Here is a 25290-nt window from a genome sequence, read left to right as displayed (position 1 = left end):
GTTAATAAATAACTAATCTTGAATAAGTGCAAAATATTATTTAAGCAAACCCTTATTTTATAATCATGGCTTCAAACTAAATTTATAATAAAGCTTTCCAACCATCCTTCAAAAGGAAAAAGCTTTCCATGAATTCTTCAAAAGGAAATACAAAAAAAAAGCTTCCCAACTCTAAATGATAAAATTCTTTTGACATGGTGGAACCTCCAAGCTTTTCCAAAAATCTTCAAAAAGAAAAATGTTTCCCAATAATTCTCATAAAAGAAAGAGAAGAGCATCGCTTCTTTTCTTTTCAAAGTGGCTTTCTGTTCGCACTACGGCCTTTCATTTCTTTAAACTTTAAACATACACTATCAAAATTTCATAATAATCCTCTACTAAAGGCCAAACCCAGAAAGATATAAACTCCTCTGCCTTTTTTCTAGCTTTTTATTGTTTCCTTGTTGGCTGCAATTGACAGACCATACAGCAGCAATTGTTTCCTTTCATTTTCTCTCTTCCTATTGTTCATTGATCCTTCCTCCTGACATGGACGAAAATTTAAGAAAGGCTACTCGTACAGGAAAGGTTAACGAATTATATAGAGTAATTCAAAGCAACGGAAATGTTTTGAGGCATTTTGATGAGGTGGAGTTTATCGAGACTCCATTACATATAGCTGCAGAAGAAGGGCGCATTGAGTTTGCAATGGAGATGATGAACTTAAAGCCATCATTTGCTCGAAAGCTAAACCACCAAGGTTTGAGCCCACTTCACATTGCTGTTAGAAAAGGGCATAAAGAGATGGCACTCCGCTTCTTGGAGATTGGTAAACATCTTGTTCGTGTCAGAGGAAAGAAAGGTAAGACTCCATTGCACTACTTATGTAAAGTTGGAAACCAGCTTGGTCTGTTGGATACATTTCTGGAAGCTTCTCCTGATTGTATCCAAGATGTTACAACTGAGAATCGCACTGCTTTGCATATTGCAATCCAAAACAATAGACTAGACGTTCTCCAACTCCTATTTCGAACGCTTAAGAGGAAAGACTATTATTGGGAAGTGGTGAACCGGAAAGACAAAGATGGCAACACTGCACTTCACATAGCCGCTATCCATAATCAACCCAAGGTTCGACTCAACTGCTTTGATAGTAATTCATATTACATAGATTCTTCTTTTTACTTCATAGACATGATTAATTGATTCTAGCCTTTTTATATCCTAAACTATCAATTGAACAGGTGCTCAAACTACTATTAAATTGCAAGGCTGATAAGCATGCTACCAATCAAGTTGGTTTGACCGCACTTGGTGTTGCACAACAACATAATAACAGAGAAAACATTGCTATTCTGAAAGGCTGCTTTATTCCAGTAGTTTCAAACTTTAAACGTAAGTTGGAGAAACAAGTTGTCAAGTACGTGACAAAAGCATCACTACTAATTTTTCAAAATATGGACAATATATCAGCCGATGACCGCAATGCCTTGCTAGTCATTTTAGGACTGCTTCTAACTGCAACCTACCAAGCCACTCTAAGCCCACCTGGTGGTGTTCGGCAAGGTGAAAATACCTCAAAGTCCAAAGGATCATATGATGCAACGGTACTAGGGAAATCAGTCATGAATCCATCGAATTTTCTTCTCTTCTATATTCCAACATATCTTGTGTTCCTCGTAACATTATTCCTAACACTAGCTCTACTCAAAACTTTTCCCCGTGATTTTAGGAGTGCACTTCAAGTATTATTAGCGTTTCTTGCAGTTTCCTTCGATGAATCAATATGTGACTTAGCCCCCACCACTTCAACATACACAATTCTTAATATATTTTCAGGAATTCTTTTCCTTTTAATGGTCTACATGTGTATCGTATGTCGGGTGTCAAAAATTAGTGTTTCAATAGTGGGATGTTGGATATTCCCTTCAATTTTATATTTATGTTTAGGAAGTGAAATAGATGTAGGTGCAGGTCAAGGATTGTTGTTATTCCTTATTTTATATGATGAATTCTGGAAAGGAACCGTGTTAATTGTATGCTATTGTTTATTTGTACGGGTTGATGCTTTCTTTGGTGCTAGAATTGACCTCTATTACTTTCTAGACATTGTTACATTAATAGGATGCTGGCTGTTCCTTAGTTTAGCTCGATTATGCATAATGCGGTGCACTTAATTTTGTAACACCCGTTTGTAATATGTAAATGTACATCTCCTTTATTTTATTCTAATATTATTGTTTTTCTTTGGGTTTAGTTCGCTTACAATTTGATTAGATATACAAATGGATTCACGGTAAAAGTATACCATTTCTTTTGGTATATATATCATATATGCTACAGGGTCTAATACAGATACTTTGTTATAATACATAAACAATTTAATTTACCAACAAGTGAGATATCTTTATTTTTATTTAATTTTTATATTTTTTCTTTTTAAACAATAATTTCTATAATTTTCATTTTCCATTAAATTTAATTTTGAGAGAGATTCTAAATAATTAATTTTATTATAATAATTTTTTCTAAAATAAGCATATTAATCTTATAGGATCAATAAAGAGCATATTAAAAGCAAAAACATTTAATTAACTAACTGTTTCTTTAAATTCAATTAAACCATGGTTGAAAAACATTCAATTTCACCATCAAATACAATATATATTAAAGTTAATAATTAACTAATCTTTTAATAAGTGCAAAGATATTATTTAAGAAAACCCTTATCTTATAATCATGACTCCAAACTTTATTTATAATAAAGCCTTCCAACCATGGAAAAACAAATGAAAAAGAATATTCAAAAAGAAAAATGCTTCCCAATAATTCGCACTAGTGGTTTTCATTTGTTGAAACTTTAAACATACACTATGAAAATTTTATAGTAATCCTCTACTAAAGGCGAAACCCAGAAAGATATACATAATTCCTGTGCCTTTTTCTATCTTTATAGTGTTTCCTTGTTGGCTGCAATTGACAGACCATACAGCAGCAATTGTTTCCTTTCATTTTCTCTCTTCCTATTGTTCATTGATCCTTCCTCCTGACATGGATGAGAGTTTGAGAACAGCTGCTCCTACCGGAAATATTAGTGATTTGTACAGATCGATTGAGAGGGATGGAAATGCTTTGAGGTGGATTTTGTCAACACTCCTTTACAAATTGCCACGGAACAAGGACGCATTGGGTTTGCTATGGCGATAATGAACTTAAAGCCATCGTTTGTTAGGAAGCTAAACCAAGAAGGCTTGAGCCCAATGCACCTTGCAGTTAAAAAGGGGGCATAAAGAGTTGGTGCTCAGTTTCTTTAAAATTGATAAAGATTTGTTCGTGTTAGTGTTACGGGCTTAGATTTTTCGCCTCACAATTCATGTGGCCTTAGGTGATTTTTTCCTCCAAATACACTTAAGTCAACCTAATTTCCAATGATTGAAGACCAAATGAAATCCCTCTAAGGATCAACAAAGAACAAAGATGAACGAATTTAAAATATAATAATAAAACCATAGAAAAACTAAGAACACAAGAGAGAGTTTGAGAGAATGCCCTCAAGAATTCTATTACTCAATGAATTATTTATGATAAGGGGGAGAGGCCTCTATTTATAGTTGAGCCTTCCTAAAATCAATAGTACGGCTTAAAGTACATCAATGGTTAAGATTAAAAACTATCTACAAACTAAATTTCTAATATTACAAGTTATCTCTAAATTTGCATATTTTTTTAGATTACTTTCCATATTTGTCATGCTTTGTAGATAAGTCTTTAATCTATCCAAACAACAGGCCAATTCGATTGGGCCAAATAACCTCCTTTGAACATGATGGATCACACAATTGTGCCATGGTTGCAAGCTCCCATGCGCAGCCCATGACATCATAGGGAAGAATGGTAGGACTCCTTTGCACTGCATAAGTGAAATCGGAAACCACAATGATATCTATTGTATAGATTTCTAGATGCTTGTCTTGAATATATCCCAAATGTCACAACTAAGAATCGGACTGTCTTACACATAGCAGTGGAAAACAAAAAATCAAACGTTCTCCAAGTCCTAATCCAAACTATTAGGAAGGAAGACTATTATCGAGAAGTGGTGAATCAAAAGAATGAAGATGGCAACACTGCGTTGCACTTAGCTGCTTTCCATAATCAACCCAAGGTTAGACTAGATTCTTTTATAATTAATATTACATAGATTCTTTTTGTAGTTGATGTTGGAAAATATGGACATCACATATATAATAAGGTTAATTACATATTATTATTTACTATCATAATATGTTAATTAATTTCTAATTAATGATGAGCTGATTAGAAACTAGAGTTAATATGCAAAAGTTATATATTAGGATTATGGTCTCTATTTTACACACAAGATAACTTTTCTAATATCCATCTTTAAAAAAGAGAGAGAGAGAGCCACCTTGTGCTAATTTAAAAAATCAAAACTTCAATATCCGTAGATTTTAAGAAATCGAAGAATTCAGGTACGTTTCCGCATCTAGTTTTATTCTTGATGGTTTGACATGATAGATCTTAATTTACAGTTTTAAGCTTATATCAATTTTTGTTTTATGATTCTAACACTTGATAGACATGATTAACTGATTCAAGCTTTTTTTACATCCTAAACTATCAATTAAACAGATGCTTAAACTACTATTAAACTGCAAGGCCGATAAGCATGCACAACAACATAATAACAGAGAAAGCATTACTATTCTCCGAGGTTTGCTTTATTCCAGCAGTTTCCAACTTTAAACGTAAATTGGATAAAGTTGTCAAGCATGTGACAAAAGCATCATCACTAATTTTTAACAATATGGACAATATATCAAGCGATGCCGCAATGCTTTGCTAGTAACTTTAGGATTGCTTCAAATTACTGCACCCTACCAAGCCACTTTGAGTCCACCTAGTGGCATTTGGCAAGGTGAAAATACGTCAAGGTCCAAGGGACCATATGATGCAACGGTACCGGGGAAATCAGTCGTGGATCAAATGGATTTTCTTTCCTTCTACATTCAAAACTATCTTGTGTTCCTCTTAACATTTTTCTTAACACTAGCTACGTAAAACTTTCCCCCATGGTTTCAGAACTGCACTTCAATTACTACTTGCGTTCCTTGCAGTGTGCTTCGATAAATCAATATCTATCATAGCCCCCCACCCATTCAACATACGTAATTATCAATATATTTTCAAGAACTCTTTTCAGTTTAATGGTGTTCATGTGTGTTGTATATCAAGTGTAAAAACTTAGTGTTTCAATAGCGAGAATGTGGGATGTTGGATATTCCCTTCAATCTTATATATATGTTTAGGCAGTGAAATAAGTATAGGTGTAGCACAAGGATTGCTGTTATTCCTTTTTTTATATGATGAATTCTGAAAAGGAACCAGTTTAGCTGTATGCTATAGTTTATTTGTAGGTATTAATGCTTTCATTAGTGATGGTAATACCTTGAGATACCCTGTTGGATGAATAAGATGTTGGATATTACTTAGTCTATGTCGATTTTGCAAAATGCAGTGCACTCAATGTGACATTATCTCCTTTATTTTCTTCTAATTTTTTTTCCGTTATTCTTTGAATAGGTTTATTTCACATTAGACACAAATGGATTGAACTAAAAGTGTATCTAAGCATACAAGCAATGTATAATCTTAGCTCTAAATTGTGGATTATACATCAATGTTGTAACATCCTAAATTGTCTAATTGGCAATGAAGCCAAGTCCAAGGATACCTGTAATTACTTGTAATTGGCAACGTATAATCTTTGCTTCTTCTTTTTATTAGTTATCCTTGTATTTTTCATACATTATTCAATTTACTTCACAATTACATAATACTATAATATAACCAAATTTCACATAATTTACATAAATTTCGATTAAATTAAGGATTAACTGGTTCGAAAACATCAAATATGCCTAGTATTGCGGTTAAATTATAGGAATAATATGGTAATTGTTATGAATATCTTAGTGGATTTCCATCAAGATCAATATAAGTTTTGATGTATTTTAAATTCTAATGACTATTAGAAGTAGATTTTATTTCATTTATACTTCTTATGTCTATAAATAAAAACTTTGAAGAAGCTTTGTAAATATTATAATTGATCAATAAAATACACTTTCTTTTGTTCTCCCATTTTCTTTGTTATTTACTCTATGCAGTAATAACTAATAACAATGCTTTATCCTTAAAATAAAAGTGCCAACAACCAATTGGACACTTTCATAATTCAATTTTTTACTGGTAGACTGAGGAATAAGTTGCAAGTATTGAATGAAATGGAATTAGTTTCTTTGGTGGGTTAATTTTGTCACTATTAATTAAATTTATTTTGATACTTGGACAATATAAAAGTTTGATGATGTTGCATAATTAATCTCAAAACGTCATGCCATCATTTAAATTTTTAAAAATTATTTTTGAAAATTTTTAAGTAATAACATTGTATAATATCAGAGTGTCACATCATTAAATCTTGATGGTATCCAAGTTCAAATACAAAAATGAACATGATTTCCAAATTGAGGCACCAAAGTCGGGAAACAAATCCAAGTACCAAATTGAACCTAATTGTCCTAAATTTTTTATCAACCTCTTCTTTGATTAATGTCTATTGGATTAAGTAGTAAGAAGCTCAATGTTCCTAATGTAAATATCTTAAGATTGAGTCTTGCGGATGGTGAAAATAACACTAAAGAAGCTTTGTCTCTCGTTTAAATATTCGATCTGATTCAACTTTGAATTTAGTAAGACCCAATATTACCATGAGAGATCAAAGAAAAAAAAATATTCTTTGCGTATTTAATAACTAAGGTTGTGCTTTTTCTGTGTATTTAAATCTTCTTATTGAATAAAGAAAAAAGGACAGAAGTTAAAAGGTTTGCAGACAAAATAGATGGTGCGAGGAAAGAACAATGAAAGGGAAATTCCATGTCCACTTTTTCCTTTATATCTTATATCTAAATTCAATTTCAACAGATAGTATAATAAATTCTAACGTAATATAAATATATAGATGAACAAAATGCAAAATAAAAGAAGAGGGATGAAAACCTCTCCCGCGTTTTACACTAAAAGTGTACATTGCTGCACCTGCATGCAAATTTATGAGTATCTCTTAATTGAAGACCAAGATAAGCACCATACAACGTGACTGAACAAATCTCATGCAATGGTAATTCTTATATAAAGCAAACGCAATTCTCTTCAAGTGAAGTAAAATTGTTGGGGTTTGAAAATCTTTCTTTTCCTTTTTTCACTGGAAGAGAGTTTTAGCATCGTAGTTGCTCCACCGATGATGGAAGAGAGAGCTAGGGAAGCCGCTCAAATTAGTGATATCGAGGCATTGTACGAACTTATTCGGGACAAAACAGACGTTTTGAGCGAGATGGCAGGGAAGGAGTTCTTTGATACACCATTACGAGTAGCAGCTGCGGGCGGACAAACAGAGTCTGTTTGAGATGGAATTGATGTTGTTGAAGCTATCATTCGCCACGAAGCTGAACCATGGGAGCCCCCTTCACGCTTTATTGAATGTGAATAAGGAGACCGCACTGTCACTGTTTGCGGTCAACAATCATTGCCCTGAATGTATCCATGATGTGACAAATCGGAATGACACTGCCCTCCATCTCGCAGCGCGACCTGGCAAGTTGAAAGCTTTTCGAGTTTTACTACCATGCCTATGGAGCAGCGAGTATGATTAGCAGATTAAAAATTTTCTCAATTTCAAGAACAGGGATGGCGACACCGTGTTACACATTGCGGCATCTAACAAGCAACTAAAAGTGTAAAAATCTCTCTTAGCTCAGCCACTTATTCTTCCATTTGCCAAGTGTAATGTATTTTGCTTGACTTTCCAATGCAGATTCTCGGGCTATTAACAAGATTCAGGATCAACTTATGAGCTACCAATTCGGAGAATTTAACCGCGACAGATATCTTATTACGAGCCAAGAATAAACAAGAGAACAAAGAATGCCTGACCATTCCACGATGTGCTCAGAATCGGAATATTCATTTTTCAATTATATGGAGTATTTTGACATTGTGAGTCATTTGGGTTTACCAAGCTAGGAACATGTCAAGCAACAAAAGCAGCGCTTTGCTAGTAGTAACCACGTTGATTCTCACAACCACTTACCAAGCCGCCTTAAGTCCCCCGGGAGGAGTTTTTCAGGCAGAAGCTAAACCAAAGACAACACCACATCCGCCGCCATGGATATCCATTCAGGTACGAGTATGGGACCAGTGGACAAACTACTGAAAGGAGCATCAGTACTGAGTACAACACCGTTTCTCTGGTTCTTCATTCCAAATATTGCAGCCTTCTGTATCTCTTTCATCCTCACCCGTTTTGTCCTTATCGGTATTCTTCCTGGTTTCTTCTGGTTCACCCTCGTCGTTGCACTACCCATGTTATTGTTTTGGCTCCTAGCATCTTCAGCTCTTGTCATATCACCAAATTCAGGGTCCACTGCTATCATGTACCAGTATGTCTATATCCTTGCCTATATCCTTGTTCCCCTCATGTACCTAAAAATCTTTATAACAGTATTGTACGACGATATAACAGGAACATAAACAAAAGACATTCGCTAAAGAAACCAATAGTGATACCTGTGGTTTATGGGATTTCGAAGCTCTGTTTTAGATTGGTTGGTTTTTAGTTAGTCCTATGATGTATCGGTCTTTGTCTGTCTTGTGATCTTACCAATAATCGGTGCTTTAGCTTTGTTTGTGTGTCTGTTTTTGACAATTTGTCTTATATAATAAACTCAAGCTTCTTACTACTTGAACCTTGACTCGATTAAAACGAAAAAGTAAAATCCATTCATTCAGGACATCGTGTGTAAAATCCTAAACCAAATCCCATGCAGATTTTTAGTAGTAAAAACATAGTTCCTTACACATATAATGCAGACACGAAAATAAAGAGTCCTAACATAGTCAATCGTTCTAACAAAACTGTTGAAATCAAGGAAGACATTGGTTGATCTGCTTAGATAATTCCAATCTTGTTTGCCACATCCAAAGCATCATAATCCGGAGTCAACCTAACATACGCCTTCTTGGTTCCATCAGGCCTGCATAAAGATAACACGAGTTTAACAAACATGTAGATGTTTTCATTCCACTAAACAATTACACAACGTGGGGATTCATGACAACACGATCAAGTAGCCAGTTGGGCTACAAGGGACAGTTCAAAATAATAAATCATAGGTCTATATTAAACTTGATGTATCAGATTTCAATCCAAGGCCTATGGTAATACCATAACTGTTGCATGTGTAATCAAAACTAACAATAGAAGATTTTAAACATGACAAGCCAATCATACACGACTAAGATAATGAAATTTACCTGATCAACGTATTCACTTTCTTTGTCTGAATGTCGTACATCTTCTTCACAGCATCTTTAATCTTCTTCTTGTCAGCACGGATGTCAACAATGAAAACCAAGGTGTTGTTGTCCTCGATTTTCTTCATTGCAGACTCAGTAGTTAAAGGATACTTGAGAATTTGATATTGATCCAACTTATTTCTTGGTGGTGCACTGATGCGAGGATACTTAGGGTTACGGTCCTTCTTCAAAGTCCTTGGCCGATGAAAGGTAACTTTTGTCCTGATCTTCTTGGACTTCTTCTTAAATGTCACACCCGATTTCACAGCCTTAGCAGCCTTCACTGCTTGAGCCTTCGGATCGGCCTTTTTCTTGCTGTCAACTGCCAAACGTTTAAAAAATATTAATCTAAAAGCACCACAATAATTAAAATGCGTTATATACTAGTTATTTCACCCCGAATGCACAAAGGTAATGTAGACTATATTGGCTAATGATTACAAAAGCTAACTCAGGTCGACCATGCTTACACCTTGGAGCTAACTAAAAACACCAGATCGCAATGTAAGAAGAATAAATTACAAATTGGTAAGTTTAACTGAAAAATCATCATTTGACACATAACATTAAACAGAAAAAATTGCACAGATATCAAATTCAACACAAGAATCCACTTCGATCCAACTAAAACAACCACCTTCCAATTCCAGCAATTACCCTGAATCAACATTTGCACACGCTAATCAAAGAACACAAACGGGGGGTTAGCCCAATCTGTTCATACAGTCATCCTTAAAAGGCATCATATACACAACTCGGATTTAAATCCTCATATTCGCAGTCCCTTTCCTGTTAGAACCACCTCATTGATACAAAGAAGAAACCATTTTTTTCTTCACTTATCATCCCCAAAGCACTTACACAAACACATGTCCAACTTACTCACATTATTTTCCTCAAAAAGGAACTCGTATCTAAAACTTAAAATGGTAAATGTCTTCAAGGAAATTGACTTTTTCCATTTCTATATATAATCTTAAATGAAACATTATCTAAAATAACCAAAGAAACAAACTTTACAATCTTCTATACAAAAATTGCCTTCATTTAACAGAAAACCCAATATCCAAAAAGCTCAAAACTAAAACTAAACCAAAAAAATCCTTACCTTTAGCTGGAGACATTGCTAAATTTCTTACTTCAATAACCTGGTAAGAAAAATTAAAATAAAGAATATTTAAAACAACTTAAGATACCCAAATTAGAGAATTAAAAAAGACAATCAATCAACTTAATATAAAGAAATTCAGATACCCTTTTCTAGCTGCGGCTGCTTGAGAGTTTAGGGTTTTCTTTCCCAAGTGAAGAAGATACGGCGGCTTTATATTTAGTAAAAATAAAAATTCCTGTAGTAAGCTGGATTTTATGGGCCTAATTTACTAAGCCCGTCAAAGGATCAATTCTAAATTTTTAGCTTAATATTTGGGCGAAATTGGGTTTATTTAGGCCCATTAAATTATTAACTAATGGGTTAGGCTAGTTGTATTACTTAGGGATATGTACAAGACATTGGTTAAATTCTATTATTAGTTTTTATATAATGTTTCATGTATTTTAATTTGATCATTTTTGGTCCATGTACTTTTCATATTTCAAAATTTCAATCTTGATCAAATTTTAGTCATTAAATTTTTATTTTTAAAATCGATGCGACAAACATACTATCATATTGAAATGTTATGTCACTGATATTTTCACATATTATTCAAAAAAATCAGTTAATAGATTTAATGACTATTATTTAAATCAAGACTAAAATTTTGAAATTAAAAAATATATAACAACTAAGAATGATGAAATTGGAGTATATAGACTAAATCTAAAACTTTACACTTAGTACAGGATTAATAACAAAATTTAACTAAATGATTCAATGGTACCATTTGATTAGGACTAAAATTTTAAAATTGAAGAGTAAAAAAACTAAAATTGACTAATTCAAAAATATAAAGATTAAAATAAATAAATTAAAGTACATAAAACTAAATTTACAGATTAAACTAATAGTAGAATTTAACCCAGATGATTACGTTTTTGAGTTTTATAGTTTGAATTGTGTTCAATGAACTTTCTTTTTTTCTTTTTTTTTTTATCTTTGAACCAAATTTGAAGGTAAGAATTTTGTGTTAGAAGATACAAGATAAAATTATAAAATGGTAAGAATTAAAGTAAATATATATATTAAAATATTCTAATTTAAATTGTTAAATTTTCAGAAGAGTTAAAATGTTTTTATTAAATATATTATAACTAAATAAAATTATCGATTGAATCTTCACTTGATTGGCATGGATATTGCAGTCACTGTAGGAGGACGTGGTTTGAGTATGTTGAACTGTATTATCCTACTATTTATAGATTAGGGAGAGGCTATGAGTAATTCTAAATATTGTATCAAAAAATAGATATAATCTTATATCTTTAGTGAATAGAAAAGTTCTACAAATCTAGGATGATGGGATTTGAATTTAAATGGTAATAAAATAGTACTAAAATTATTTAAGAAATATTTAATATTAATCTAAATTTGTTTGTGAAAATTTTTATTAAAATAAATAAAATAATTATATTTTCAATAAAACTTTCTATTTACTCTAAAACTTACACTCGAGTAAATTTTATAATTGAATATCCTTAACCACTACTTTTTATATAATCAAATTATTGAAGTGGTTGATATATCATGTTATTTGAGTCGAAGGTGATAGACATATGATTATTATATTCTTTTAGCTAAATTAAAATGAGTGCAGCTGCAATAAATAAAAATTGAAAAGTCAAAAGATTTCCATTTTGTATTGTCAATATACATACATTTAATTTATTATAGTGACAATTTTTTAGATAAAAAATTATTTCTATAAATTTGATTTTATATTTAACATGTATCTGAAATAAAAATAAAATTTAATCATATGATATATATTAGAGATTAGGAGGATTCACCTACATTGTTGTAAATCTAACATGGTTTTATAGTTTTTCGTAACATTTTTTACAATCGATATTTCAATAATTCAACCGTTATAGTACATGTTTTATTTATGTAGACCATGCAAATTAAGTTTGGAGTAAAGAAAAAAATTTAACTATTTGTTTTATGTAAAAAAAATTTAATCCTTAAATATATATTAATATTGGTGGGTCCAATATTTAGGCGTATTCTAGTAAAATAACATGTTTGCCGAAGTGTAATTCGCCCATATGCTTCTTTTGGCGCATAGGTGTGGGCGTACAGTAACTGCCATGTAAGTTAGTGAAGATTTCATTTCAGATTATTATGCTATTTAAAGGGTGATATTTTGTTAAGTAAAAAGGTAATTATGGTGTGAGTTAATGCCAAAGATATAGTACACCTTGTTTGTCTGAAGTACTGTGCTAGTTAGGTTGTAAAGTAACCTGGTTAGGAACCAACTAGATAGACTAACCTGATATCTATTATGCAAGGGTTAGTAGACCGCTAAGAAGGCAAATTCCGAAATGTATGACACTTGTTAAGTTCCACTACGAAGCACAGGTCATATTTATATGTGTCAGAAAAGTTCTGAAAAAGGCTCTTCTTCTTCCTAAAATGTTACTTTTTGATTCTTTTCTTAAGTCAAATTGTATCTCTTTCCCGTTAAGCTGGAAGTTATGGTTCTTAGTTATTGAATGGTTATTCCATCTCTAGTTGTTGCTGCTAGTTCAAGAAGAATGTTTGAGTCTGGAGTTTCGAACTTCAGTAGGTGAGTATCAGGTGAGTTTCTACCCTAACTCTTCTATGTGAAATGTTCAAGTAAAAGTATATATAAAAGATGATGATATCCATGATAATTGGTAGGTGCATGAGTGTAGTAAAGATGAGATTGTGCTATAAAAATATATATATAAAGTTCTGTTGAAAAGAATAATGAGAATTGGCAAGCATGCAGGTAAAGTTTGTTATACGAAAAGTATGAATCGGTCAAGAATACGAACAAACCTAGGTAAATGAATGCTAAGCAATGTCCCTCTGTGATGCCTCTGGTAGGGCAGATACATTGCTAACCAAACTGACATATCACAATATGAAAATAAGTGTAAGACCATGAGGTTAAAACTCATGACATTGTATGATATGAAAACACTCATGGTGTAGCCTCCAATAAGATGAAGACTGGATTGGTAGATCACAATACATGAATATGTATGCAAGTCCATGTAGCTGAGACCCATGGCAAGATACATCTATATGAATGCTTATAGTGTAGCCTTCAATATTGTGTAAATCGAATTGGCAAATCACGATACATGAAATTTATGTATAAGACCATGAGGGAGAAACCCATGGCACCTTCTATGAAAGTTCGTTGGGACAGTAAACACATGATATTTTATATGCCTTTAAGGCTTATTTTGTTTGGCCCTTGTGGCATACTCTGATAAGTTTATCTAGTATAATGTGCTTATCCGCCCTTATGGTAAGTTTTGGATAATTTCTAATTGATCTACGATAGGTATTGCTAAGATAAGGTCGTGATATGTCTGAATTTAATTTGGTTGAATTAGATTTGTGAAGTAATTGAATAAGTTATCAAGGAAGTTCTTGAAAAGATATATGTATCTGTATGTTCAAAAAGGGATATTCACCATGGTAATCTATCATTTTGAATATGGGCATACTCGTAGTTATGAAATACCTAAGAAATTGTCAATTTAAGTTCGTCTATGTTATATAGTATTAAAATTTTAGTATCTGGTATCCACCATACCTAAGAAATCTCATTGAATCTGTGTTATTGTTATTCTGAGTATGTGGGGTTTTGTAATCAAAGATGTGTGGAATTTATCTGAATGATATGTTAAGTTCATTATCATTATAAGCTTGTGGGTGTTGAAGAAGAATATGATTCGATTGGTAAGCTGATGGTATTCAAATTTACATAAGATTCACCAAGCATGTATGTATCCGCCAGTGAACAATATTTGTGAACAGCCGTTCTGGAATAACTTAATGTGTAAAGAGATGGTCTGTATGAAGTGGGCTGTGAAGATAGATTATTTGAAAAGTACGTTTGTGATTTTAAGAAAAAGAAGGGATTAATGAAATGTCTGAAAGGATCTTAAGTTAGTTAGTTAAGAAATAATTGGCACACTAAAAGTATGGTAGTTGATGTGTAAGTGTAAGCTGAAAATTCTGAAAGTGTCCGCCCAAAACAAAAATAAGTCGTTAAGAAGGGTGGCTGGCGCACAGATGATCTTCAAATATTAAAAAGTATCCGTCAAGGTATTCTATAGTAACTCTCACTAAGTTCTCCTGATCTTACAATTGTTATGTTTATGTTTCAGGTAGAGTGGTAAGAGATTGCGCCAGAAGGGATTACGCCAAAAGTATGCCAAGGAAGCGACAAATTAGGTTATTATACATACAGTGGAAAAGTGGTGTGTTGTAAAACTTACCCTAACAGTTTGTTTTTAGTAATTTTTGTGTTGTACCAAGTTTGATGTAAAATTTTATCCCTAAATTATTTCTTTTGTTTCTTTGAAATTGGGTCTCTAATTAAATTAATAAGAGTTATGTTTTAAGTAAGAAGTATTTGTCAATGGTTTCGAAATTTTGTTAAGTGTTATGTGTAGTAACACCTGATATCTGAATCCAGTGAATTGGGTTGGGTTTAGGGCATTACAGCCCAAAATAAGCCTGATGTCACACCGAAGAGCATCGAGATGTCGGGAAAACGCGACAACATTGAAATGGCAAAGCAGAGACGATGTTGAGATGAGGCATTATGCTACGTCACGACATGTTCTCCTATTTTGCAAGTCACGTTTTAAACTTCAAGTAGGACTGCTTCTCCAGTTGGACTTTGATTATTCTGGGGATAGTTTAGCGTGATCAGAACTCTAATCTAAGCCTATTTAAAGGGATCATTGTATCCCTATTTTGATATACTAATCAGCAAGGGCTTTTCTTTGAAGGTAACAAGATGTAGTCGCATATGAGTTTTGATGAGAGTTCGGTGGTAATTATGGAGAGTATTTTATACCCCTTTTGTGAGTGCCCTATGAGATTTAAGTTTTTATTTATCGGTTCGCTTTTTGGAATTTTGAGTTTTGTATTCGGGGTTTTGGGTAATGTACATGTTGTACATTTAGGTTTATTTTCTCCATATTCTACTCTCATTTGTTTACTCATTTAGTTAAAAGTCGATATCTCCTTTACCCATAGTTTTTATCCTCTTTAAAAGAGTTTTCCATGTAAAATTTATGTTCGTTCTTCTCCACTTTTACTATCTTGTTGTTTGTACTGGTCGATACCCAACAGGCAATGAGTTGTTAAGAAAGAGAAGACTTTTACTAGTAGGGATAGAGAAGGTTAGGGAGGGCTTCACTCAAGTACTGATGAGGTAATTGAGACTCATAGATCCAAGACATCACGTGTTGTGTAGGATCTTCCTCCCATTGCCCTTACTATTTCTCTCATGTCAATTTTCATTTCTACAATTTCTTCTTTTTTGTCTACCTTTGTTTCATTTCCTTGCACTTCTACCACCACTTCTTTAACCATGGAAGTGATGCTAGTAGTAGGAATGAGGGAATTTCCTATTATTATGTCTATTGTATCATCTGTTGATGCTACCAAAACATCTATAAAGTTTTGCTACTACTAGTTTAAGCTCATAGGATAAAGGGAAAAAGTTTGTTGGGTTTAACACCAAATGTTAGAACTTCAAATTGCACCTATTTTAGTTGGTGAGACAATATTCCATGGATCAACATCCTTTCAATACAAATGAAGCTCTTGTAAGGCTAGCAAGGAACACTTCTATGGGTTTGAAGGATAGTGGATTCCCTTTACGCCCCAAGACCTCTCTGACTACTTCACTTAAGAATTATTATTGCCCAAACCACTTTTTAATCACCTTATGACTCTCAGTCAATCGAGTGTACTATCCGTAACCTCTAAACCACTTCTTTGTATCAACAAACTCAAACTAACACATTCACACATAGCTTACATATATCTAAAGCCTTAACCTTTTCATTTCAACCAATGCTTCATTCACCAAGAAGAAAAAAAGGAAAAAGAATATGAAAGAATAATTTGGTTTTATCAAATTGTCAAGATAACATGCAAATATAAATTATTGATTAATATAGACATAGGTGAAATTTGAACCTAGGCACCAACATCCAGAGCCTTAACCTTGTCATTTTAACAATGGTTCATTAGTAAAAAAAGAAAAAAAAATTTGAGTTTATTAAATCATCAAGCTAATATGTGGATATAAATTTTAACTTAATTTGATTCATATAAACGTAGGTCTAATTATAAATTTCATCCATTTAAAAAAAAACTGAAAATACTAATCCCTTTACTTTAATTTTTCAAATTTTGGTCCTCTTACTTTATGATAATTGACAAGTTAATCCAATTGTTGTTAAACACATGAATTTAAGTTGTAGATTTTGCTAACTTGTTGTATATAATTTGTTAATTGTTCATTATGCTAATTCTTTACATATATATTGTTGAATTGTTAATTTTAGATAAACAATTTAATGATAAGATTTAACAATGTTATCTCATTAGATTAACTTTTAAATTTTTATAAAAACAAAAATCATATTTTAATGTAAGTAAAAGAACTAACTCCTTAATTTTCATAAAATAAAAGATAAAATTCATAATTATAACATAAATATAATATCCAACTGATTTTAGATTAAAAAAATATGCATTTATAATTTGTTTTCCGATTCCTAAATTATGTTTTCATTTTCATGTTAGATATGAGAATAATTGGAAACCATAATTTTAAATGGTGGTGGTTGTTTGCTTGATTGTTATGAATGTTTATGACAGCATGGTTGAAAAACTCTTGAATGCTTAAACATTAAAAAAAAATTTAGGCCTGTTTTCTAGGCCCGGGCCTGGCTCGACCCGAAATATGGGCCTAAAAATTTGTCCAAGCTCGGCCTGAAAGAAAATTGCTAAGCCCGAGCCCGGCCCAGCCCATATTAAATTTTACAACACAAAAATAGCATCAAAAACTTGCAAAATATAATCAACCAACTAGAATATCTATACATTAACCAATCAACATATTTAACTTTATAACAAACTATAAATTGTAAGCTAAATTAAATTTTCAACAATTAGAAAGGAAGATAACCTAAAAAGCAATCGAAGAAACATCATCCTCATCGTCATCATCATTCTTGCAACCAATTTCTAACATGAAATAAGAAAAAATAATTAGATAATCAAATTGATAAAAAAATAATATAAAATTACAACAATAAAATGAGAATAATAATTACTGTTGAAAATCCCTTAGCTCGCATCCAATCATCCAAGCAAACAACGGCTTGAACCGTTTTTGGCTTAAGTGAACTCCTCAAAGGTGTGATAACTTTCTTACCCATGCTAAAAACCGATTCGGAAGCTACAGTCGATATTGGAATTGCCAAAAGATCACGAGCCAATAATGAAAGCTCATTGTATCGAGCTGAACTTTTGCTCCAATAATCTAAAACATCTATTTAATTCAACTCAAGGTCTGGTTCTTCCAAATTAATGTTCAACTGTGACTTTTTACTCCTAGTGCTAGATTCATTTAAATACCGTTTATAATCATCACTCTCATCAAAATCTCTCCCAAAATTAGCACTATTAACATTGTGTTCATCCAAACTAGAATCAACAGGATTTTCATCCGAAACATTAGAACTCCCAGCCAAAGAGGAAGACGTGGATTTGGATTTCTTAACATACTCGTCAAACAAGAGTCTAAGATTGCTAAGAATGGTTTCAACAAAATCTGAAGCATGAATACCATAGATTGTAGTAAAGCAATACTGCACATAATTCAATTTGTAACGAGGATCTAAAATTACAGCACATGACAATATCAACAAATACTTAGCCCAATATTTATTAAATTTCTCTTGCATTTGCTTAACCATTGGAGTTAAAAATGAATAAGGACATTTAACTGTATCAAGTAAGACGTTGTGAACCTTCCAAACCCCTCTAAAATAAAGATTAGCCGTTGGATAATTAGAACCAGAAAAAACACAAGTCACATCATAAAAGACTTTCAAAAATTTGCAAAGAATAGCAACATTTCTCCACTCCTTGTTAGAAAGTGCAAACATTTGATAATATTTATCCTGTTGGCTCCAATAATCTAGCACATCTTTATAGTAAAGAAAAGATTCAAGCATCAAATAAGTAGAATTCCATCTCACACACACATCTTGACGTAACTTTTTGGTCACATTCAAATGAAAACTTTTGTCGGCCACATCATAAAATCTTTTCCTACGAATTCCCGACTTTTTTATGTGCTTAATTCCATTTTGAATCTTACAACAACATTATCAGCAAGTTCCAAACCAACTTTAACTATAAGATTCAATATATGTGTACAACATCTAACTTGAAAAAAAGCACAATCACACAAAATAGCTCGATTTGCACGAAAACGATTTTTAAGATAAGAAACCATAACATCATTATAAGAAACATTATCCAAAGTGATGCTAAAAATTTTCTTATCAATACCCCATTGAGATAAACATAAAACAAGTTCATCCGCTATGTTCAAACCATCATACGGAGGAAATAAAGATCTAAACCTTATGATTCTCTTTTGTAGCTTCCAATATTTGTCAACCCAATGAGCAGTAATGCAAATATATTCATCATTAGTATGCTCCGAGTTCCAATTATCGAAAGTTAGACAAATTAAACCAGGTGCTTTAGCCAACTCTTCTTTAACACGATCTCTCTCTTTTGCATAATACATTAGGAAATCCCTAACAGCTGTATATCTACTTATATTCTTAAAATTAGGCCTAGAAATTCTCATCATGTATCTAAAGGAATGCTTGCCACACACAAGAAAAGTAAAAATAGCTTGACGACACTCATCAGCATCAAACTTATAGTTTTTTTTATAGATGGAACACCTCCTAATGATGGTTGAGTGGCTATGGTGTATTGAGTGATGTCCTTATTAACTTTTTTCAAACAACTATTTAGATGACGTATTAAATGAGAGGTTTCACTAGAAGATTTAGCAGAGAAGATAGTCTTACAGTGATTACATTGTGCCTTCAATTCATTTTTGTTCTCGCATTCAAGCTTTGCCATTTCGTCCCACACCTTTGAAGTGGTAGACTTTTGACGTTTGACAGCACTTTCATACTCATTAAACCCATCATCCACAAGTATAAGAGTGTTCGAACTAGCCATAGTCATAAAAACTCAAGTCCTGAAATCCAAATAAACCAAAAGATTATATAATTATTCAACAATTGTATATAATATATGAATTATTCCATATTATAATTTACTATCATAAAATGTTAGCCCAACTTAAAATCAATTGTATATAATGCATGATTGGCATAACACAAGAAAGACAGAGAAAAATGGAGAAAATGTGTGTCAGAATCTGACACATTTACATATATATAGAAAAGACAAACATATAAATATCAAGTATGCGATCGGTTAGATTGTTGTTTTACAAGAACCTAGAAGACGCGAAGAACCGGGTCAGGTATGGAGAATCAAAACAAGTTCACATGGACTAACCAGTGATAACAGTATAGGATGGAGCATGCGTAAAAGTAGTATGCACATCTACTATCAATGTTATCCAAACTCGGAGTGTGTAGTAACATAGATGCTTTACAACAAGTTGCAGGTTTAGCACTGTAATTTTATGGCTTCATAAAACTACATATTATAGTATCAAAATTTTATATAAAAATATAAAATTAAAAAGACTGAAATATTTTACATCTTATCTAGTTACAGATAATTATCAATGCATTAGTCACACTGAAGTGGACAAGTGGTTTCAACTTTCAATTAATTAAACTTGACCAAAAAAAAGTCATTAAGAAAATTATTGTATAGATATGAATCATCAATAATAAATTTTTAAATTGGTACAGTTGGTATACTGATTTTATTACAACTTGATGTGGATCATCAAAATAATTTAATTTGAGCACAACAAACCTAGCTACCTAACGCAATATATATACTCTGCATTGTAACTTTCATTTTACAAAGGAGGCCGCATTTATCAGTCCAAAAGGAACACCCTACTTGGAGATGTATTAATTGGGTATAAAACAGGGTGCAAAATAAAAGCTCTTACACCCCTACCCAGAAGAACTTGTAGTAATGTGTAAAACAGCTAGAACCTACTTTAGATTGATGCAACTGTATGTATATATATGGAAAACAACATAAGCATGCATATACAACAGTAAGAGTAATGAGACAACTGGCTACGTATATGTAGACAAAACATATATAGACATAATTGCGGAACAGGGAAAATAAATAAACTAACTTGGGCTTATAGATCTTTCCTGCTAAAAATAAACTTATTTCAGTGGAGATTGGATTTAGCTGAAATTAGTTTAGCCCTTTTCAGCTACTTCAACAAACTATATTATTGCATTAAAACAAAAAAAAAATTATATTATAATTTTCTATAAATAAAAAACAAGATTTAAATCAAGAAAAGAGAAAATATAAATAAAAAATGAAAATATTACCGAAGAGACACTAAAAACCCGATCCAATCCCACTGGAAGCTCACGTTTCTTTTTTATCTACAATCCAAGCAAATAATAATTGCAAAAATGAACTAAAAAAAAGAAGAACAAGAAAAAAAGAAAGAAATACTAGAATCTTCACACATGAATTAATATTTACCTAAACCTGATTAGAGGCCATTTTGATTTAAAGTCAATAGGAATTTATTGTTTTGGGGGGGAATGACTAGAGTTTACGCCAAGTGGCCATATTACAACAAAAAGCTTAACCCATGAATCAAGAAGAAAAGAACTTGTAAAAATAGAAACAACTTAAGCTATGATGATAAGAGAGCAAAAAATGTAGCAATGATCTGATCTGATATATAGATCTACAAATGAAGTCAGAAATAGGAATTTGAGTGGTGGGTCTATGACTAAAATGGATTCACACAATATAAATTTAAAGCTAATATTATTTTTTGCTTAATTACATTAATATGCAATTCAAACTAATTTACTAATCTATGTATGTTTTCTGCAAATATTTTGTAATATAACAGACACAGGCAATACAAAAATCTTCTAAAACATCATTCTTGTCTACTAACAACAAGTACCATACCCGTATCAGCTCTATCTGCAACTCTATGTTATTATAGCAAAATAGAAGAATATTGTGGAGTGTTATCATAATACATATATATACACATACATGCACTTATGCAATAGAATGGAAGAAAAGGGTTGGCTAGCTACTGGTCCTTTTCGCTGTTAGGCAAGATGAACTAAAAAGAAGAAGAAGAAGAAGAAAAAGAAAGAAATACTAGACTTACGCAAATTCCTATTGACGAAATACCAGGGCTAGCTACTGGATTTTGGAATTTGGGATTTTGAATCTTGATTCTGGAATTGGGTGGAGATGGATCGGTGGAGGTGGTGAGTTAGGGCTTAGGGATTTTGAAGCTTACTTTTGGAATTGGGAAAAAAGGGAGGGCATGATCTGATGACGAAAGTGAAACATGAAAGTTAAAAAGTATATTTGATTAAAAATAAAAATATATATTTAATATATAATTCGGACCGGGTTGGGTCGGGCCGGGCCCAGGCTAAAAAATTTTTACCCGACGCCTGGCCCGTTTTCTAAATAGACCTCATTTTTTGTCCAAACCCATATTTCGGGCCTATATTTTTACCCGAATCCTCTCATTTTTCGGGCGGATCGTCGAACTGAACTAGGTAACCCAACCCATGATCACCTCTAGCCATTGTCTATAGATTAATAATATTGTTATAATAATTAGAATAGTGACAATTAATGTACCAAAAATAGAAGAAAAGTGACACAGACAAGCCAACTAGTTGATATGGCATGGAGAACACGTAAATGAAACACATGGGGCTCTTAAATTTTAATCGATTGATATTACTTTTTTCACTAAAGTTTCAACTAAATAGTTGAAAAAGTGACAATAGATTTTGTCTTCCCTTAGATTAAGTTTAAAATTTAGAATTATTATTGTTGAAAGATTTTATCTAAATATTTCCCTCGACTTAGAATAAAATTAAATTTGAATAAGACAAGTAAAAATACGAAAGTTATAAAAAATTCAAATATCATTATCGCATTCAGGAATGAATTTAAAATTTTTAACAGGGTCTAAATTTAATTATAATTTTCATAGATCAAAATATAAATTTATTATGTATCAATTTATAATTTCACCATTTTGAGGAAATTAAACATAATTTTTTCTATTTTAAGGAGTTAAATTATAATTTTACTGTTAATTCATAATTTATTTATTTATATTAAAACTGAATTGAAAATTTTTCATTATAATTTCTCATATAAAAAATAAATTAAAAATTTTGCCTGCCGGCCTTTTAAGCTTCATAAATTTATTGCTCAAAGATTAGTCTAAAAGTTGTATAAAACGGGTAAAGTTGACTCAAGTTGAATAATCAATGGAAAGCTGGTCCTAAGTTCCAACTTCACGTGGAAGCAAATTGGTGGCATATATATATATATATATATATATATATATATATAAACATTCTCACTCTTTTTTAATGGGTTAAAAATCTGACATTAATTTTAATTTTATGCAATTGTATAGGTAAAATCATTTTATTTATTTAAGGAGAACAATATTTTTACTTTTGGAGAATACATAGACCGACCTAGGAGCTAGCTTGGTAGAACAATTGATGAGCAACTATAAAAAAAAAGTACGAATGGAAGAAAACCAAACATGAATAATTTGTAAGCACCAGGGATATCTTTCAGATTTGCCTGTCAAATATCCACACAAATAATTGCAACTTGCTTAAAATTCCTTAAAGAAAAACATGAACTGCAATTTCCTTAATTGAACTGATCGTCAAGCCTGACAAAGTTCAAGCACTCATCATTGATCCAACTATACTTCTCAGTGAAGGGATTGACCAGGTTTTTTCTAGGGTACTCATCAATGCAACCTTCCCAAACCCTAGTATCTTCCAAACCATCCTTCATTACCTCCCACACACAGTTGTTGCACATGAACCCAGCTCCAAGGCTCACCATGAAAATCTTATCACCTTTCTTCAACCTCTTCTTAGCTTCCATGTAACTCAAAACATACCATAAACCACCTGCTGATGTGTTCCCAAATCTGTATAGTGCCATTCTAGTTGGCTCTAAGTCATATTCACTAAGTCCCAAACTCTTCCCAAGCCCATCAATCACTGCCCTTCCACCTGGATGGAGACAAAAATGGTCAACCCCAGACTTGAGATTTAAATTGAAACTTAAATTTTGGCCTTTGGTTGATTTTTTCCCGAGAGTTGATATTGCATATCGAAGCAGTTCCCAAACTGGTAATATTTTGGGCAATAGGAGCTTGAGATTCCCTGTAAAAGCTTTAGCAGCGGCTTTTGTTAAGCTTTTAGTAAGGAGGAAACCTTGGTAACCTTGTGGATCTTCAACCTGTATGCAACATCCGTATGCTTCGTCATCGTAACCGATATTGGTTCTTACGGCACACTTCAACTTCAACAAGCATCGATCCTTCAAGTCCCTTTTGTTTGTTAAGAGGATTGAACACCCTCCGTTACGGAACAGGCAATTCGATAACATCATTGACTTCTCTTTGCCGCAGTACCAATGCCTAGCGATTGATTCGGTGCTCACAACGATGGCGAACTGGTTCTTGTATGTCTTGAACAACTGCTGCACCATATCGATTGCAACCATGCTTGCACTACATCCCATTCCGGAGAGACTGAAGGACTTAATGTTGTCCCTCATCTTGTACCTGTTTATAATCCGGGATGTTAACGACGGTGCAGGTGAAAACAACGAGACATCGACGACGAGTATGTCGATTTCCGACGGGGAAACTCCTGTTTTCTCGAACAGAGTGTCTAGAGTGCTGAACATGATCTCATCCATCTCGGCATGTGCATCGTTTTCCGAAGGAAACTCTTCTCTACCATCAATAACATTCCTTGGACCATAAGTTTCTTCACCAAGACCAGAACTAACAATGGTTTTTAAAAGAAACCTGTATTGGTCCAGACCAAGATTCTTGTTCCTCAACACAACTTTCACGCACGCATCAGTGTCGAGCCTCCTGTCATCGGAAGCCTTGAAACATTCATAACCCAACATATAGCATTGCTCATCTCTCTTCTGGAAAAACATGTTAACAAAGTGAGAAATGAGGCCACAAAGGAAAAGGAGACATATTTTCGTTAAAAACTCCATTGAAAAGGCTTGAGAATGTGATGGAGATGGGATGTTTATGTATAAAATCAAGAAATGTGAAACTTCTCTTCAAAGAAATTGAGAGAAATGTACTAGTTGGTATACTCTTTGTGGATTGGATATATGTCTATTTATATTAAAAAGAAAACGATATCCCAATCTGACCTGGCTGGGAAAACCAGTTCAATTTAAACATAAACACCTTGGTCCTATGTAATTTTTTTTAATATAAATCATATTTCTATCCATAGTACTTTTTACCTTTAAATAGGAGGAAAAAGACACTTAAATTCACTCAAAACCACGTACTCTTAATTGTTGCAATAGCAACAATGCCAATTGAATTAAGATTTAATCGGTGGTTCAATATGTATTTTAGAACCAAGTGGGAAAGGATAGGGCACCCAGGTTATGCCCTCCCAAGGAAAAAAAAGAATTTATGCTTTAGAACTCTAAATTAGACCCCAAATTCATAAAATCATAATATATGGTAAAATTATTGTGTGACCCCTAAAAAATGCTAAATTTTTATTTAGTTCTTTCAAAAACCGTAAAGAAATAAGTCAATACAAAGGTAAAATGACATTTTAACTCTC

The 25290-nt window shown here is 32.6% G+C and overlaps 3 protein-coding genes across 3 annotated transcripts; 1 reads left to right on the top strand and 2 right to left on the bottom strand.

Annotated features, from left to right (window-relative positions):
- The first annotated feature begins 378 nt into the window (after positions 1-378).
- On the top strand, positions 379-2235 carry LOC105778247 (ankyrin repeat-containing protein BDA1). Its single transcript, XM_012601910.2, has 2 exons — positions 379-1110; positions 1224-2235. The coding sequence occupies exons 1-2, from the start codon at positions 529-531 to the stop codon at positions 2154-2156; spliced, it is 1515 nt and encodes a 504-aa protein (XP_012457364.2). The 5' UTR covers positions 379-528; the 3' UTR covers positions 2157-2235.
- Positions 2236-8818: 6583 nt separating this feature from the next.
- LOC105777470 (60S ribosomal protein L23a) lies at positions 8819-10755 on the bottom strand. Its single transcript, XM_012600762.2, has 4 exons — positions 10672-10755; positions 10526-10565; positions 9376-9739; positions 8819-9095 (listed from the first exon to the last, which is right to left on the bottom strand). Exons 2-4 carry the CDS (start codon positions 10539-10541, stop codon positions 9011-9013), a joined length of 465 nt encoding a protein of 154 aa, XP_012456216.1. The 5' UTR covers positions 10542-10565; positions 10672-10755; the 3' UTR covers positions 8819-9010.
- Positions 10756-23055: 12300 nt separating this feature from the next.
- On the bottom strand, positions 23056-24806 carry LOC105778000 (3-ketoacyl-CoA synthase 19). Its single transcript, XM_012601545.2, has one exon. It carries the CDS (start codon positions 24692-24694, stop codon positions 23312-23314), a length of 1383 nt encoding a protein of 460 aa, XP_012456999.1. The 5' UTR covers positions 24695-24806; the 3' UTR covers positions 23056-23311.
- Positions 24807-25290: the final 484 nt, after the last annotated feature.

This window comes from Gossypium raimondii, chromosome 10 (assembly GCF_025698545.1).
Source record: "Gossypium raimondii isolate GPD5lz chromosome 10, ASM2569854v1, whole genome shotgun sequence".
Lineage (NCBI taxonomy): Eukaryota > Viridiplantae > Streptophyta > Magnoliopsida > Malvales > Malvaceae > Gossypium > Gossypium raimondii.
Note: the sequence above shows the minus strand (reverse complement) of the source record. Positions and strands in the feature narration are given on the sequence as shown.

Excerpts from the sequence above, each read along its gene's own strand:
- LOC105777470 (XM_012600762.2), bottom strand. Across the intron at positions 9,096-9,375 it reads AAAGTGAATACGTTGATCAG|GCCTGATGGAACCAAGAAGG; the intron begins GTAAATTTCATT and ends ATCTTTATGCAG.
- LOC105778247 (XM_012601910.2), top strand. The coding sequence starts at position 529 with ATGGACGAAAATTTAAGAAAGGCTACTCGTACAGGAAAGGTTAACGAA. Across the intron at positions 1,111-1,223 it reads CTATCCATAATCAACCCAAG|GTGCTCAAACTACTATTAAA; the intron begins GTTCGACTCAAC and ends TCAATTGAACAG.
- LOC105778000 (XM_012601545.2), bottom strand. The coding sequence starts at position 24,694 with ATGGAGTTTTTAACGAAAATATGTCTCCTTTTCCTTTGTGGCCTCATT.